This window comes from Budorcas taxicolor, chromosome 10, assembly GCF_023091745.1.
Source record: "Budorcas taxicolor isolate Tak-1 chromosome 10, Takin1.1, whole genome shotgun sequence".
Lineage (NCBI taxonomy): Eukaryota > Metazoa > Chordata > Mammalia > Artiodactyla > Bovidae > Budorcas > Budorcas taxicolor.
The window spans coordinates 16,411,358-16,428,862 of NC_068919.1; the positions used below are offsets into that span (position 1 = coordinate 16,411,358).

The 17,505-nt window shown below is 42.6% G+C and overlaps 1 protein-coding gene across 1 annotated transcript in view; it reads left to right on the forward strand.

Moving 5' to 3' along the window:
- Positions 1 to 3,392: 3,392 nt before the first annotated feature.
- The window catches only part of PAQR5 (progestin and adipoQ receptor family member 5), a 46,819-nt gene continuing 32,706 nt past the window's right edge, over positions 3,393 to 17,505 (forward strand). The window contains exon 1 of the mRNA XM_052646867.1: positions 3,393 to 3,506. Coding sequence (XP_052502827.1) covers positions 3,393 to 3,506 — 114 coding nt within the window. The remainder of the gene's footprint in view (positions 3,507 to 17,505) is intronic.

Consider the following 17,505-nt stretch of genomic DNA (forward strand, 5'->3'; position numbering starts at 1 on the left):
TCTGTAAGAGCCTATGCCAGGCCCCTCATGTAATTGAAATCAAACAATATTTGGCAGTTTGAGACTGGCTTATTTCACCTGGTATAATTTTTTCAAGTGTCATCCATGCACTGGAACTTCATTCCTTTTTAAAACCGAGTGATCTTCCATTATATGCGTAGCCGCATCTTGCTTACTTGCTAGTTTCTATGTCCACGAGCTGATGGGTGCTTGGGTTGTTTCTGAAGCCCCACTCCTTGGATGGGATTTGAACCCATGATCACTGATTTAGGAGGGGACTCAAACCCACTCTTTTAATTGAAACCACTCGCCTGGTGTCAGGGCTTATTAAGCTGAGGTTCTTTTGTCTCATTCCAAAAAGAATTCAGCATGAGGCAAAGCCAGAGGCAAAGAGTGAGTTTATTAGTGCAGGATGCTTGTAAGAGATAGAAGTGGGCAAGCAAGGGAGCTCGGCCTCTAGAACAAAGAGAGCTACATCTTAGAGAAAAAGTGAGGAGGGGAGAAGACCACCTCCTTCCTCATTCTTGGGCAGACATCAAGGCTTACATCATTAATTCCTCCTTTGACCCTGTGTGGTCTAACCAGAACTGTGATGGCCCTAGTAAATCATAGGTATATTAGCAAAAGGGTGGTAACATTACCAAACTATGGTCATTCATCTCAGGTTTTGGTGCAATGTCCCCTTTCACCTAGTTTCTTTCCTCCTTCACATATTTTCCTCTCTTGACTACATTCGGAGATTCTGCTCTTCAAGGACCGTTAGCTCCCTGACTTCGCATAACAAGACTCAGATCCCATATTGTCCTGTATTTTAACTGTCAGGGTTTGTGGCTTGAGTGTGCTTGGATGCGCTTGGATGCCCCTGGTCTTCTTTCAAGGTAGTGTAGATTGTTGCTAGGTTACTGGATTCTTTTCTTGAGTGGTCATTAGCTTACAACAGTCTCCCAAACAGCTTTAAAATTCCCTCCCCCTGTCTTTAATCCTGTAGTGAGGTTTCTAAACCAACTATTTTAATTATTCTTCTCTGTCCCTTTCATCGCCACCTTTTGACGGTGGTGAATAATTACTTACCCCAGTGTTTTTAATAAAAGCATACTCATGATGAAACATAACTACATTAAATTTTGCTACATAGTTTCAGATAATAACACACAGAACATAAAGAACTATAATAAGCAAAAGTATAAACAAAGCACGAAAGCAAAAGCACACCTTAGGTTCAAAGGGTGAACAACTCTGCATCATTAAAAAAGCATTTGCTGAAGGCCCAAGATGAGCCAAGCACACACCCTGAGATTCTGGCCATCTCAGGATCATCCTCCCAGGTTGGTAGGGGCTGGGTGTGTGCAGGGGAGACCTCAGCAGGTAGCTCCGCCTGCAGTCAGTTGTGGTTGGTGCTACGAGAGAGGTACAAGCCAGGTCTTCAGGCCTTTTGGAGGCAGGGACAGAACCCCTCGGGAGCTCTCCAGAGGCGGCAGATTTTGGCCCAGTGACTATGCGAGTAGATGAGGCATTGACTGTGGTTAAGTTCCTCGCTCTGCTCATTCTTTTGCTGAACCCAGCTACTAATAGTACTTTCCAGTTTCTTGGGCCTTTTCCTTGTCTTTGGGTTCCTCTAGTTTACATGACTTATAGCTGTTAATCCTGCATTTAAACTGTCCTGTTGCTTAGACTCCAAGTGCCTTAGATTTGCCTGGCCTGGTCCTGCTGTGTGTCTCAGGGCAGTCCCGCTCCCGTCAGCCTTCTGGAAAAGCTGCCTCTCTCTGGGTGATTTGGAGGACAGCTCTTGGTGGGCCAGACCTGGACCACACTGTCTGTCCAGGGGTAGCACCTGGTGCAGGGAGTGTGAGCAGCCCCAAGCTCTTCCTAAGCTGTGTGGCCCTGGGGAGGTTGCGCGACGCCTCTGACCCTCTTGTGTAACACGGGGCACTGGGTGACCTCTGTGGCCCTTTCCAGTGCTATAATTCTATGATTGCCCTATTGTGATTTAATTACCTTCCTCCATCACTCTCAGAGTGAATGACTCAGCAGTCTGTTTCTCTGTTGTTTTTAAGGCAGCCTGGTTATTTTGCCATCACAAGCAAAGGACTGTTCTGTAGTTAAACAGTCTTGACCCAGCTGGAGTTAGGCTGACGCTCACTGGAGTTCTTCCCACTGTCCTCTTTCAGTGAAGCGGCTCAGACCCGGCTGGCCAGAGGCGCCTGGAGCCATGTCAGAACTTTGAGCAAGTCCTGGTGACAGGGACCGGCTGTCACCCACCGGTCTTCCCAGCCCGACTTCAAGATGCTGAGCCTGAAGCTACCCAGGCTGCTCAGCATGGAGCAGGTGCCCCAGGTATGTGCTCTCGTTCCAATGGTTGAGTTCCAGGCTGCGACCAGGGCTGGGCCTCTGCAACACGCCGACTGCTATGTCTCCACCCAGTCTTCTCTGTGTAGACCCAGCCTCTGCAAGGAGGCCCTCACGGATTCCCTTGGGGAATCCAGGCTGCCTGTTTCCCTCACCTGCACCGAACCTGAAAATGGAAGTGATCCTGAAACTATTCTTGAGTTGCAGCGCTCGCCTGTGACATCTGTATTTTATCCTGAAACAGAGCCGTTATTGAGACTACAGAGTCAGGCTGCAGAGATGAAGCCAGCAGCACCGGCTGAGTGGCAGCTTTTTAAGTGTCGTCTCTCATGGGTGCTTGGAAGCAGGCGAGGGGCTGAGTCACCTGAGTGTGGCTTTGCTGTTGTTCCCGTTCCTTGCAGGGGGCCTGAGCCAGGTGTGAGTTGAGGCAATCAGGGAGAGTTGTCGCACCTCCTTTGCCTGAGTGCTCAAGGGCAGCCACCCTGAAACACCGGGAATGCAGTGAGAATCTGTGTTTTCAGTGAGACTTAGGTGAGGCTGTGCTGTCTGTGAGCTGTGGCCAGTGGTTCCTGCCCTTGCAAAGTAATGTCATCTCACTACACCCTTGTTTTGGTGTCTATTTCCTTCCTTTTAAAAAAAAATTTCTTTTTTTTTTTTTTTTGGTCATGAGGCATGTGGGATCTTAGTTCCTGAACCAGGAATCGAACCTGTGTCCCCTGCACAGAGTCTTAACCACTGGACCATCAAGGAAATGTCCATATTTCTTTCCTTTTTGACTGAAAAAGAATAACTGTTATTTCATGGTGAGACGTTTCACCTGGAAGACGTCACGGGAAAGGTGGGTGAGAGCTCCTTTCCACCCAGCTGACTGCCCAGCCCTTATGACCTCCCCCCTCCACAAAAAACAAAGTCCCAAACAATCTTGGCACCGTGAGTGGAAGAGTAAGAAGACACAGAGCACTAGATCCTCTCCCTAAAAGCCTGCAAGGCTAGGTGATGCCAGCAGGCACTGGGGTGAAATCAAAAGGCTGTGGAGCTGTTGGAGGATGGAGCTGCAGATGCAGCAGGTAACAGACACGCTGGAAATGAAGCCGGGTCCCCACAGTGCTGTCGAGCAGGGGTCCTGCCTGCATTCTCACGAGGCTGTGGGTGTCTTCCTGGTGCGTTTCCCTGGCTGGTTCTACCCACAGAGAACTAGTGGCTGTGATGAGTAGGGAGACAGAGTGATCCTTTGATTGATGCACTTGACATTTTTATTGACTGCCTACTATGTGCAAGGCTTTACTGTTTGTGGAGCCCAGAGAAGAATCACATACCAAGCCTGCCCTTAAGGGGCTCTGTGTCGGTTGGGAAGATTTAAAATCATGCAGGAGCACTTCCACGGCCAAGTGGTTTAGGGTGTATGCTCAGAGAGGGGCACATTTGTTCAGAGGAGGGGTTGGTCGCTTGGGGGAGGAGGGGATCAGGGAAGGCTCCGTGAAGGGGATGAGCTGTAAGCTGCATTTTGAGGATGGGTAGCATTTGGGAGGTGGGGAGAGCACTCCAGGTGGAAGGAACGATATGAGTGAAGACCTGGAGCTGGGAAACCATGGGGCAGGTGTGTGAATTCTTGGGGCAGAGGTTATAGGTATCTTCTTGGATGTCTTCCTGGGAGTTTTGGTCAAGGGTGGGTTCAGGACTGTGCCCAGAAAAGAAATACAAGAGAAAAAGTGTTCTCACTGGGGATCTTGGGTTCCCTGCTGGGATTCTGAATGTATGGGGGTTCTGAGGATAAGGACCCAGATGGCCCCTGAGGCTGAAGATGATGTGTCTTCTGTCCAGTTTTCCATAAATGATGGAGATGACAGTTTTCTTTTTAGTACAGTGGCACTAGTCAGAGGCAGAGACCAACATCACGTCTCACATCTGTTTCCTTCAAAACTTTCCTTTGGCTCCCGCATCCACTACTTGGCTTCCCAGCATCATGTGCAAGGTTCATGCGGCCCCAGGGGGAACACAGTGGCTCTGCCTGTCTGGAGGGTGGTTTTATTTGAGGATTTAGTTGGGGAGGAGGAATGACATCTTAAAAATATTCAGATGCAACCGTTTTAAGGAGAAAATGCCTAATTTGCATGCATATTTAAAATAGGAGACTTCATAGAAATGTTAAGCTTACTTTTGGTGGGCTCTTTGGGTTCCAATACTTGGTCCGCAGAGTGACCTTAATCTCCAGACCTCAGTTTCTGCATCTGTAAAATGGGGTGATGCTAGAATCTGCTTCCTAGGGTAGTGGTGAAGATTAAGTGAGGCAACCTATGGGAAGTACGCGGCATGTGATGAAGTCAGTAATGCTGGCTGTTATTATCAACTCTCCTGTGCCCTCCGCACTTGGAGGAGTGGAGTGTGTTGGGAGGAGGCATTGAGCTGCCCCTCCCAGAGACTCCCTCCCCAGCTCCCTGCCTGGTATCCCCTGGCCTGACCATTATCCACCTCCTCCATTGTTTTTTGTCCATTAAACCCACTTCTCCAGCCACACTGGTGCTCTCTCTAGTCTCCCCACTGGATCGGACATTCACTTTTCTTGATCTCTGTTTGAAGAAGGGTTACTCCATCTCCTCCCCTCCATTTCATCCATCCTCCTTTCTGACTCCTGCATGGAGCTGCTGGTGCCCTCTCCCTTCAGCTGTTGGTTGACACCTCTGCACGCTGCTCTGTACAGCCGCCTCTCCCTTCATATATTAGCCAGCTGTGTGGCCTAGGCCACTTCCCTACCCTCTCTGAGCTTCATCCATCCGTGGAGGGGTGGGGCACCACCTCTTGGCATCCTTTATTCCGGCACAATCCTGCTAATGGCTTACTTACAGGAAAGGACAGTTCTCTCCTCCTATGGAAGGTGTGACTCAGGTGCATGCCTTATAATTTCAAGTCTCCCTTGTGCCTAAAAACAGACCTGGGTACATTAGGGAGCTCTGAAAGACGTGAACAAAGAGCTCAAAGAATGGAACAAATGTCTAAGTGTTGATTCCTACACAAACCCAACCTAGAGACAAACAGGGAAGTCTAGACTGCAGGTTCATGTGGAACATGGCATGACCCTTGGCCAGGAAACAAGAGTATTTGGGGTCATATGGAGGATCTTTTGTTAATGATAGCCCTGGCCCCGAGGCTACAGGTAAACTCACCACATTGTCCGGGAGGCCTTAATTTAGGGGCACAGGCAGGAGGGTTCCTGAGGTGCTGGCTCTAGAGAGGGAAAGCAAACCTTTTCTCAGCCTTGCACTGTGCTCTGCCACTTACAGTGGGAATTTGGACAAGACTCGTAGTGCTAAGCCTCAGTTTCCCTGTCTGTGAAATGGGGATAGTATCTATCTCACAGATATACTGTGACGATCCAAGAAAAATGAAATAGACTGTTGGGCTAACAATGAAGGAGCAGAAGCAGAGTCAGATCAGTGGTGCTGGCTGGGTGGGCTTGGGCACCTGGAAACAAGGAGTCAGCTCATAGCAACTGGTTTTCTCCAGCCCAGGATTTCTCAAAGTGAGTGCCTAGATCACCACCATGGGAATCAGAAGCTTTATTAAAGTGAATTGTGATTGCAGGCATTTTTGTATTGTTCTTGATTTTAATCCAAAGAAATGCTTTCAGCATTTTGTTACTTAATGTTAGCTCTTTCTCTGGGTGTGTATATTTAAATAACCTGCCTTTCTATCCCTTGTTTCCTAGGATTTTTTTCCCCCTGTAATCAGTAATAAATTCTTTTTCCTATCATATATCTTCTGAGATGGTCATATATGACTCATTTGAAAGTTGTGATGTGGTTAATTACATTGATTGACTTACTAACGTTAAACCAACATTGTATTTAAATATTACTTGGTCATGATGGAGTATGTTTTTAATCTGTTGCTGCAAGCAGCTGATATTTTTGACTAGGATCCTTCAATCTATTTATTGAGTTGGCCTGTAATTTTTCTTTCTTATACTGCCCTTGCCTGCACTGGGGATTATGATGGTGGCAACCACAGATGAGTTGGAGAGTGTTGCAATTTTATTCTATAGAAAAATTGTATAATATTGGAATTATGCATTCCTGACTACTTGGTAGGCTTTACCTCTAAAGCTGTTCGATCAGGACCATCATGTTGCTTACCTCAGGGGAGCATCATTTATCTCTTACTCTATGTGAATGACATGGTGGAACTGTGCAAGGGACAACTTGATGCTACAGCTGAATTTTCTCTGTTGAAAGTTTTTTTAAACACTTTCATTAAAATATAATTTATGGGGCTTCCTGGTGGCTCGGATGGTAAAGAATCTGCCTGCAATGTGGGAGACCCAGGTTTGATCCCTGGGTCAGGAAGATCCCCTGGAGAAGGAAACAGCAACCCACTCCAGTATTCTTGCCTTGAGAATCCCATGGACAGAGGAGCCCAGTCCATGGGGTTGCAAAGAATTGGACAGGACTGAGTGACTAGCACTACTGCTGCTACCATAAAATACTCCCTTTAAGAGGACACAGCTCAGTGAGTTTTAATATGCTGACCCACACAAAGTATGTTGTACAAAACCGTCACCATGATCAATTTTAGAATGTTGTCATCACCCTAGAAAGAGAATCTGTACCAAGTAGCAGGCCTTTCCCACTGCCCCCTCTCCCAGGCCTGTGGCAACCACTAATGTACTTCATCTCTATGGATGTGCCTATTCTGGATATTTCGTATAAATGGGGTCATGCAGTGGGTGGCCTTCTGTGAATGCCTTCTTTCACTTAGCATAGTGTTTTCAAAGTTCATGTGTGCTATGGCATGGATTAGCACTTTATTTGTTTTTATGGCTGAATAATATTCCACTTATGGATATACCAGTTTGTTTATTCATTCATCAGTTGGTGAACACTTAAGTTGTTCCCATGTTTTTTTGGTTATTATGAGTAATGCTATGTACGAGTTCTTTGTGTACAAGTTTTTGTGTGGACATATTTTCAATTCTCTAGGGACGCACCTAGGAGTGGAATTGCTGGGCCACATGATAAATCTAGGAGTAACTTTTACTTTTATTGTGGCAAAATATGCTTAACCTAAAATTTACCATCTTAACTATTTTTAAGTGCACGGTTCTGTGGTGTTAAATACAGTTACCTTATTTTGCAGCCATCACTACCATTCATCTCCATAATCCTTTTTATCTTGTATAACTGAAACTCTATACCCATTAAATAAGAACTCCCCATTTTCCCCTGGCTGGTCTCTGACGACTACCATTAACACATTTTGTCTTTATGATTTGACTAACTTAAGTACTTCGTGCAAGTGAAATTATACAGTATTTGTCTTTCTGTGACTCTCTTATTTTACTGAGCATAATGTCTTCAAGTTTATCGATGTTATAGCGTATATCAGAATTTCCTTCTTTTTGTAGACTGTCCCTAAGTTTAGATGACTGGTATTTTCTGTTTTTTTTTTTTTGATAGTAGCCATCCTAACAGATATGAGGTGATATCTCACTGTAGTTCCTATTTGAATTTTCCTAAAGATTAGTGATATTGAGCCTCTCTTCATGTGCTTATTGGCCATTTGTATACTTTCTTCAGAAAAGTGTCCATTCAAGTCTTTGGCCAGTGTTTAAGTTGGGTCATTTGTCTTTGTTGCTGAGTGGTATGAGTTCTTTTTTGAATACAAGTCCCTTATCAGATACATGGTTTGAAAATGTTTTCTACCACTCTGTGTGCTGCATTTTCATGTTATTCATGGTATCCCTGGAAACATGAAAGTTTTAAAATTTAATATTATCTAACCCCACTCCAGCACTCTTGCCTGGAAAATCCCATGGACGGAGGAGCCTGGTGGGCCGCTGTCCATGGGGTCGCTAAGAGTCAGACACGACTGAGCAACTTCACTTTCACTTTTCACTTTCATGCACTGGAGAAGGCAATGGCACCCCACTCCAGTACTCATGCCTGGAAAATCCCATGGAAGGAGGAGCATGGTAGGCTGCAGTCCATGGGGTCACGAAAAGTCGGACACAACTGAGCGACTTCACTTTCACTTTTCACTTTCATGCATTGGAGAAGGCAATGGCACCCCACTCCAGTATTCTTGCCTGTAGAATCCCAGGGACGGGGGAGCCTGGTGGGCTGCCGTCTATGGGGTCGCACAGAGTTGGATGTGACTGAAGCGACTTAGCAGCGGCAGCAGCAGCAAATATTATTTTTCATCTGTTGCTTATGTTTTGGGTGTTATAACTAAAAAACGTTTGGTTTATCCAAGGTCATGAAGATTTACTCCTATATTTTCTTTCAAGAGTTTTATCTCTAAAATTTAAGTCTATGATCCATTCTGTGTGTGTGTTAGTTATTGTGCTTGTGTGCTAAGTCGCTTCAGTCATGTCCGATTCTGGGTGACCTGATGGACTGTAGCCCACCAGGCTTTTCTGTCCACAGGGATTCTCCAGTCAAGAATACTGGAGTAGGTTGCCATGCCCTCCTCCAGGGGATCTTCCCAACCCAGGGATTGAATCCTTGTCTCTTATGTCTCCGCGTCTCCTGCATCAGCAGATGGGTTCTTTACCACTGGCGTTAGTTATTGCAGGTGGTGTGAGACAGAGGTCCAGCTTTATTCTGTTTGTTGTTTTTTTTTTTTTTTTTTTTACTATGGATATCAAGCAGTCCCAACAGCATTTGCTGAAAAGACTGTTCATTATTTCTTCAGGAATTATCTTAACACCTTTATTGAAAATTGATTGACTGTAAATGTGAAGGTTTATTTCTGGATTCTCAGTTTTATTCCATTGATCTGTTTGTCTGTTCTTATGTCAGCACCTCATTGTCCTGATTACTGTGCTTTGTTGTGAGTTTTGGAATTGGGCAGTATGAGTCCTTTAACTCTGATCTTCTTTTTCAAGGTTGTTTTGACTGTTCAGGGTCCCTTGCATTTCCTTATGAATTTTAGGATCTATTTGTCAGTTTCTGCCAAAAAAAAAAAAAAATGCAACCAGGATTTTAATAGCGGTTCCTTTGAATCTGTTGATCAATTTGGGAAGCATTACCATCTTAATATTATTAAGTAAATTAAATCCATGAACATGGGCTGCCTTTCCTTTTGTTTAGGTATTCTTTAATTTCTTTCAGCAATGTTTTGTAGTTTTCAGTATGTAAAATTGTACCAGTAAAATGATTTGTTAAGGTTATATCTAAGTGTTTTGTGGTTCTTGATACTGTTGTAAGTGGAATTGCTTCCTTAAATTTATTTCAGATTTTCTTTGCTAGGATATAGAAGTAAAACCAAGTTTTGTATACATTGTATCTTACATGCTTGCTGAATTAATTTATTAACAGTATTTACAGTTCTAACAGTATTTTAGTGACTCCTTTAGAAATCCCTATATGTAAAAATTATATCATCTGCAAATGGAGATAGGTTTGCTTCTGCATTTTAATTTAGATGGTTTTTATTTCTTTTTCTTGTCCAGTTGACTTACCTAGACTCTCCACTACAATATTGAATAGAGGTGGTGAGGGCAGACGTCCTGATGGTGGGAGGAAAGCTTTCTATTATATGTTAGCTCTGGGTTTCTCATAGATGGCCTTTCAGCTTTAAAGGAGTTCTGTATTATTTTACTGAGTATTTTCTGATCACAAAAGGGTGTTGGATTTGTGAAATGCTTTTTCTGTGTCAACTGACATGAACATGTGGTCTTTGTTTTAATGTTCTCTTCTTGGTTAATCTTGCCAGTTTGTCTTTTAAAAAAAAAAATATTTGAAAAGAAGATGATTTGGGCTTGGTGGAGTCTCTCTATAATGTAGTTTATATCTCTGATGTCTCTGCTAGTTTTATTATTTTCCTTCTGCTTTGGGTTTGTTTACTATTATTTCTCTAACTTCTTAATCACTCTACCTCGTAATATAAACAATTAAATATATATATATATATATATATATTTCTTCCTGAGTATTGCTTTAACTGCAGTCCACATATGCAGTTCTAATTAATTTCTAACTTCCATTTTGATTTCTTATGCAACTTATGCTTGCTTAAGCTATCCATAATTGAAATGTGTTAAAATCTTCCACAGTGGTATCATATTTGTGAATTACTCCATGTAGATAAGTCAGTTTTTGCTTTATATGTTTTGAGCCTGTGTTTTTTAGGTCCATCTAAGTTCTTAATTTTATCTTCCTGGTGAAGTAAAGTTCTTATTATTTTTTTAAAAGTGGTTCTCTTTATATCTAGTAATGCTTTTTGTCTTAGCGTCTGTCTGATAGTCCTATAGTAACGCCAGCTTTATTGTTTTTGCTATGTGTCTGATTTATTTCTTTCCTTACTTTGACTAATAATCTCTCCCTGTCCTTATATTTCAATTGTGTCTCATGGAAACGGTACAGTTGGATTTTATCTTGCTTGGCAACATGTGTCATTTAGAGGGATGGTTTAGTCTGTTCCTATTTATAATGAGTATTGAAATACTTGCATTTATTTTGATCATCTTATGTGCATTTGTCCTGTTTTCTCTGTTGTCCTCCCTTTCCTGCATTCTTTAAGTTTTACATTCTTTTCTTTTTTCCTTTTGAACATGCTCTTTTCCCTTCCCTTGTTTTGTAATTAGTATGCTAGATAGATTCTCTGAATTTATCAGTTTAATGGTTACTCCAGCTATCTTTACATGGGATTAATATGTCTGTGGTCAATAATGGTTTGCTTTTCAGAGCAAAGGCTGATTTCTTGCTGACATTACCCAGCTAAGTGGTCAGTGAGGAACTGTGAAGTGTCCAGGAGAATAAAAGGTTAGCCACCTCCTAGCTGCTCTGTCGGGAACATATGGCCTCCTACATCGCCACAGAAGGGGAAGAGGGAGAGATGTCTTAGGTTGGATTTCCCAGAAACAGGCTCTGAGGCAAAAGACCTGCATGTGGGAAATTCATGAGGAACAATATTTAAGTAAGAGGGGGAAGCAGGCTTGGGTAGAAGGAGAAGTCACATCACAGGCCTCAGCTGACCCCACCAGGGAGCTCTGGAGCGGGGTTGATCCTTCAGAATTGTCCCCAAGGAGAAAAGAAGGCCAGGACTTTGTATCCATCCTTAGTTGGGGGGGGGGGGGGGGGGTGGTGCTGCCCTTTAGCAGTGAGCATAAAGTGGGCAATGTAGCCATTTTCAGCCAAAAGTGATTTCCACTGGGGGATGAGTGGCTCAGTTCTTAAGAGTGGAAGGGTTGCATCCCAAGTCCACCATGACAAGAAGGCGTCATTCTTTCACTGCCCTGGCCTGGAATTAATTGCAACCAGATACAGTCAACATGGCCCCAACCTAACAACAGGAAGGTCTGAGACGTGTAAGAAGGCACTTAGAGTATGCGGCGAGCACCAACTGTCTTTACTCTGCCTCGCTTCTTGGATCTGAGGACTAGTGGCTTTCAGCAGTTCTAGACATTTACAGACCTAGGCATGTGATGCTTTTGAATTGTGATGCTGGAGAAGACTCTTGAGAGTCTCTTGGACTTCAAGGAGATCAAACCAGTCCATCCTAAAGGAATTCAACCCTGAATATTCATTGGAAGGACTGATGCTGAAGCTGAAACTCCAATACTCTGGCCACCTATGCGAAGAGCCGACTCATTGGAAAAGCCTCTGATGCTGGGAAAGATTGAAAGCCAAAGGAGAAGGGGTGGCAGAGGATGAAATGGTTAGATAGCATCACCTACGCAGTGGACATGAGTTTGGGCACACTCTGGGAGATAGTGGAAGACAGGGTAGCCTGGTGTGCTGCAGCCTATGGGGGTTGCAAAGAGTTGGACTTGACTATGCAACTGAACAACAGCTATAGACATTTACCAGTTATCTCTTCAAGTATCACATCAGAATCATTGTATTTTCTCCTTCCAGAGAAATTTTTGCAATGTCTCTTATTTGCTTTTTTACATCTTCTATTTCTTAATCTCTCTGACTGCATCCTGGATAGTTTCTTTGAATGTATTTTCAGTTGGCTGATTACCCTGTCAGCTTGGTGTACTATGCTATTTATCCTTTCAATGAATTTTTATTTGTTCTTGTTTGTAATTTCTTAAAGTTGCATTATCTTCTTTTCAAATCTGCTTGTTTATTGTTTCTATGTTTATCTCTTTCTGTAAACATACTTGAACATCATTATTTTATATTTCAGTATCTGTTCTTTGGTCTTTCTGCTGTCTCCTGTTTTTGCTGTTTCTCATCTGTGGCATTTTGTTTCCAGGTGTGTGCATGCTTGTATTAAAATAGAAATTCTTCAGAGAGGATTTGCATTTGTTTTGTTACCCGCCTGAGGAAACTACAAAACTTTGATTTCTGTTTGTAACCATGGTAAGTTTTCCACTTGAGATTTCTCGGACCACGGTGGTGGTATGGATTTGGACCACGGACCCCCTGTGAAGATGAGCTGATGGTCCTGAATTCTTGGGAGAGATTTTTTTTTTTCAGAGACAACTTGTATAACTGTCTTGTTCTGTCTGGTAAGATTTATTTTGCATTCACTTATCTTTAAAGTCCTAGTTTTATTGATGAAGTCACCTGTTAGATTCCCTGCTTTTGATGGGTCTTGGATTTCATCTTTTATTTGCAAAGCTTGGCAGCAGAAACTCTGATGGTGAAAGCAGCTTACCTCATAGAGTTCCTGGTTTCCTTTGTTTGAGGGCTTTATGGCTTCCTTCCTTTTGTGCCATCTTGCTAATACATTTATCCAGTACATGATTCAGGCTTCATGTAGCATTTTAATTGTTTTCTTTGAAGGATCTTCATGACATCTAATCCACCATTCTACCAGAACCAGAAGTTCCCCAGCTATTCTTCCAGGCCCTTTCTGCATCACAAGGGTCCAGCCATCCCTTCCTTCTGAAAACTTTCATAACATCTAGCATATCCATGAAATGTTTGTAGCAATCCTTGACTCCACTAGGCTGGATGTAGTGAAGCATCCTGGGCTTTTCAATCTAACTAACAAGGGTTTGCATCTTACTTCTGCTATTTCTTCTGACTTTGGAAATTCCATTTCATAGAACTTCACTTTCCTCATCTGTAAAATGGGCTTGACAGTCGTTACCTTTCAGTGCTCTCATGATGAACAAATAAAACTGGGTTTTCCCCTGCCATGCACTGGATCTGAATCAGGAGAATAAATCAAGGTCACAGACTATATGTCTAAATATTAAAAGTCGAAATGAAGCTCATATTTACATAAATTCTACCTTGACAAACATCCCTTCATAATGACAAAAAACAATATGTAAAACTGTGATTCCCAGGTGATGCTAGTGGTAAAGAACCTGCCTGCCAATGCAGGAGACCTAAAAGATGCGGGTTCGATCCTGGGTCAGGAAGATCCCCTGGAGGAGGACATGACAATCCATACCACTGTTCTTGCCTGGGAAATCCATGGACAGAAGAGCTTAGTGGGCTACAGCCCATGGGGTTGCAAAGAGTTGGACACAACTGAAGCAACTTAGCACAATGCCAATAGAATGCCAAAGACAACTGAACGAATTATTATTTTACATGTCTGGATATGATGTTGATGAATTAGTGATGTTTGGATGAGTATAATAGCATATTACAAAGCAGAGACATTACTTTGTCAACAAAAGTCTGTCTAGTCAAGGCTGTGGTTTTTCCAGTGGTCATGTATGGATGTGAGAGTTGGACTATAAAGAAAGCTGAGCACTGAAGAATTGATGCTTTTGAACTGTGGTGTTGGAGAAGACTCTTGAGAGTCCCTTGGACTGCAAGGAAATCCAACCAGTCCATCCTAAAGGAAATCAGTTCTGGGTGTTCATTGGAAGGACTGATGGTGAAGCTGAAACTCCATACTTTGGCCACCTGATGCAAAGGGCTGACTCATTTGCAAAGACCCTGATGCTGGGAAAGATTGAGGGCAGGAGGAGAAGGGGACGACAGAGGATGAGATGGTTGGATGGCATCATTGACTCAATGGACATGGATTTGGGTGGACTCTGGGAGTCGGTGATGGACAGGGAGGCCTGGCGTGCTGCGATTCATGGGGTCGCAAATTCCCGGACACGACTGAGTGACTGAACTGAACTGAATACACATAATTCATAAATTTGCATGTTTATTCTATAACATTTATTTTTCTTGCCTTCACTTCAGCAAAATTATGATAACTTTGTAATCAACATTATCACATAATTTGTGTTCTATTAACAGTGATGCCAAATTAGATCATTATTCATGAATCATAGTCCTTAGGTATTTTTAAAAAATTTTTATTACTTTTATTTGCTAGAAATTTCTGTTTTTACTCAACTCTGCTGAGACAGAGGAACTGGAATTATCAAAAATATTCTTAAAGCCACCTTTAGAATCAGAAATTACTATAAATTTTGCTTGTCAGTTTCAAACATTGTAATGCAGTTTCATATAATGATTATAACTGAGCACTAGAATTATTAAATATTTTAATTTCATATGAATTATCATCTTATGTTGCTGTTTTCACTCTCTTAAAACTGTATCTGTATCTATAGTTACTTGATTTTTCTTTCAAGAAAAAAAGATTATAAACAAAAACTGAAAGTAGTATCTTGCTCAGTTAACATTATACTTCAGTCAACAATGTCCAGAAAAGTGATTTCTGTGGGAATCAATTTCAGGATTGTTTGTGAATCTTCTCTTTCATTGTCCACAGACGTTCTTGTGTCCTTATTTGAATTTTATTTTATTGAAATATCATTTTTGTTGAATATCTCATGTGTGGTTCCTTTAGAAAAGGTCTAGAGATATTTAAAATAATTAATAGACATTTTTAATCCCTTTAAAAGTGAAATTAGCCAAATCTAGATTTTTTTGGAGGCTTTTGCTAAGCACCTCCCATAGCAAATATCTGTGGACAGCTCAGGTTCAAAACTAGTGTCATTTCCCAAAAAAAGGTGGGATTTGCTCTATTCGAGGACCTTCTGTTGTTTCATTGATTTCTTTGTCATCTTGCCTAAATTTTATCTAAGTGTTTAATGACATTTATTTGGCCTTCCCATTGCATGCATAAGAGTAGTTTATGGTCAGATTTGATATGTGTTTCAGCAAGATGTGCCATATTGGGGAAGCTTCAGAGGATGTCATATATAATCTTTGAATTGTGTCAAAGCAAGGCATCAGTTGTCCTAGTAAGAAATTGAAACCATGTGCTACCATCTCCAGTTCTAAGAATGGTTTTGGATTTGGGGACAAATTTGACCTAGTATTAGTTTTCTCTTGTCACCATAACAAATTACTGCAAATTTGATAGCTTAAAAAGAGGATAGATTATCTTACAGTGCTGTCAGTTACAAGTCTCACACGGGTCTCACTAGGTGAAAATCAAAGTGTCAGTGGAGGCTCGATAGGAGAATCTGTTTTCTTGCCTCTTCCAGCTTCTGGCAACCACCCACATTCCTTGGCTCCTGGCCCACTTCCTCCAGCTTCAAAGCCAGCAGTGTTGCAGTTGTCAACCGTTCCTCCATAGCCACATCTCCTCCTTTCCTCCGCTTTTAAGGACCCTCATGGTTACATGAGGCCTACCTGGACAGTCTGGATAATCTCCCTATTGTAAGGTCAGCTGATTAGCCACTTGAATGCCCCCCATGACCTTAACTCCCCTTTGCCATGTAACCTAACATACTTACAGGTGCTGGCAGTTAGGACATGGATGTTCTTGAGAAGACATTGTTTTGCCTACTACAGATTTTCCAATCATGTTATCACAAGCTTGCCCATAGCAGATTTTTAAATCAATGCCTAGGATTTGAAATTGGTTTTCTAGTTCTTAGATCAAAGACTATATATTATACTGATGGAATGTATCATTATACTGATATTATTCTATATATGCTGCTGCTGCTAAGTCGCTTCAGTCGTGTCCAATTCTACGCGACCCCAGAGACGGCAGCCCACCAGGCTCCCCCGTCCCTGGGATTCTCCAGGCAAGAACACTGGAGTGGGTTGCCATTTCCTTCTCCAATGCATGAAAGTGAAAAGTGAAAGAGAAGTCGCTCAGTCGTGTCCGACTCCTAGTAACCCCATGGACTGCAGCCCACCAGGCTCCTCCGTCCATGGGATTTTCCAGGCAAGAGTACTTATATAGTATATGTTATTATAGTGACGAAATGCTCCACTGTTTCTCCTTCATCACTTCTTCTATAGATCAGCACTCTGTATTATGCCCATCATTCAGTGGGACTTCTCACCTTGGTATACCCTACCTGCACCTTTTTAAGAACGTACTATATGTCTTTTTTTTTTTTTTCACTTTATTGTTCATTAAAGTATTAATATCCTTTGGCTCCTCCATCCTAGATACAATGATCATTTCTTTTCACTACTTTGTTTCCGTCTTACATGTTTGGTCAGAAGAAATTTACCATCATTTTATATAAATGTGGCATTGAATGTTTGGAAAGCTACTTTATTCTTGACTGAATACTGAACACATTTTTTAAAGAACATTGCCCCCAGTATTCTAAATTGACCTTTACCTGTAATTGCTTAACACCAATAATGGTTGGCTATTAATTCGGTCGATTTACAGTTCTAGTATTTGTGCATGGGTTTTGTACCAGTGATGTTTTATGCTCTTTAGGTTGAGAACTTAAGTGTTTTTCTTTTACCAGGACCAGCCACGGTTTATTCTGCATGAGACAGTGGCTTGATGTCAGACCCAGTGTCGGGGACCTTGCAGTACTCACTAAATGACAGGTTATACTTGACACAGCATTCTGTGGCCTGTTCTCTTCCCTCCCTATTCTCTGCAGGCCTCTGCCCACCAACACCTCACCAGACTCCTTGCTGGTGTCTCACTGTCCCCTCCCTGACTTTTCATGCCCGTGTCTTTGGTTTCATCTTAACTTACCTAAAGGGCACCTCCTCTTTGGTGATGAACTAGATTCCAGGCAGGGAGGTGACAGCACGATGCTGAGCCAGGAGCCTGAGCTGGAGGCCAGACATAGCGGCGATGTCTGCGTGCCCTGGGAGCATGTTGGCAATGCAGACGCCCCAGCCCCACCAACCGCCCCAGTGATCTCAGACACCTGCAGAAGGACTGTGGAGAGGCGCTGGCTTAGAGACTTTGTCACTCAACCTCACCACTCACAGTTTGTCTTAGTCAGCTTGAGCTGCCATAGAAAGTAGCACAGACTGGGTGGCTTAAATTTCTGGTGAGCAGAAATTT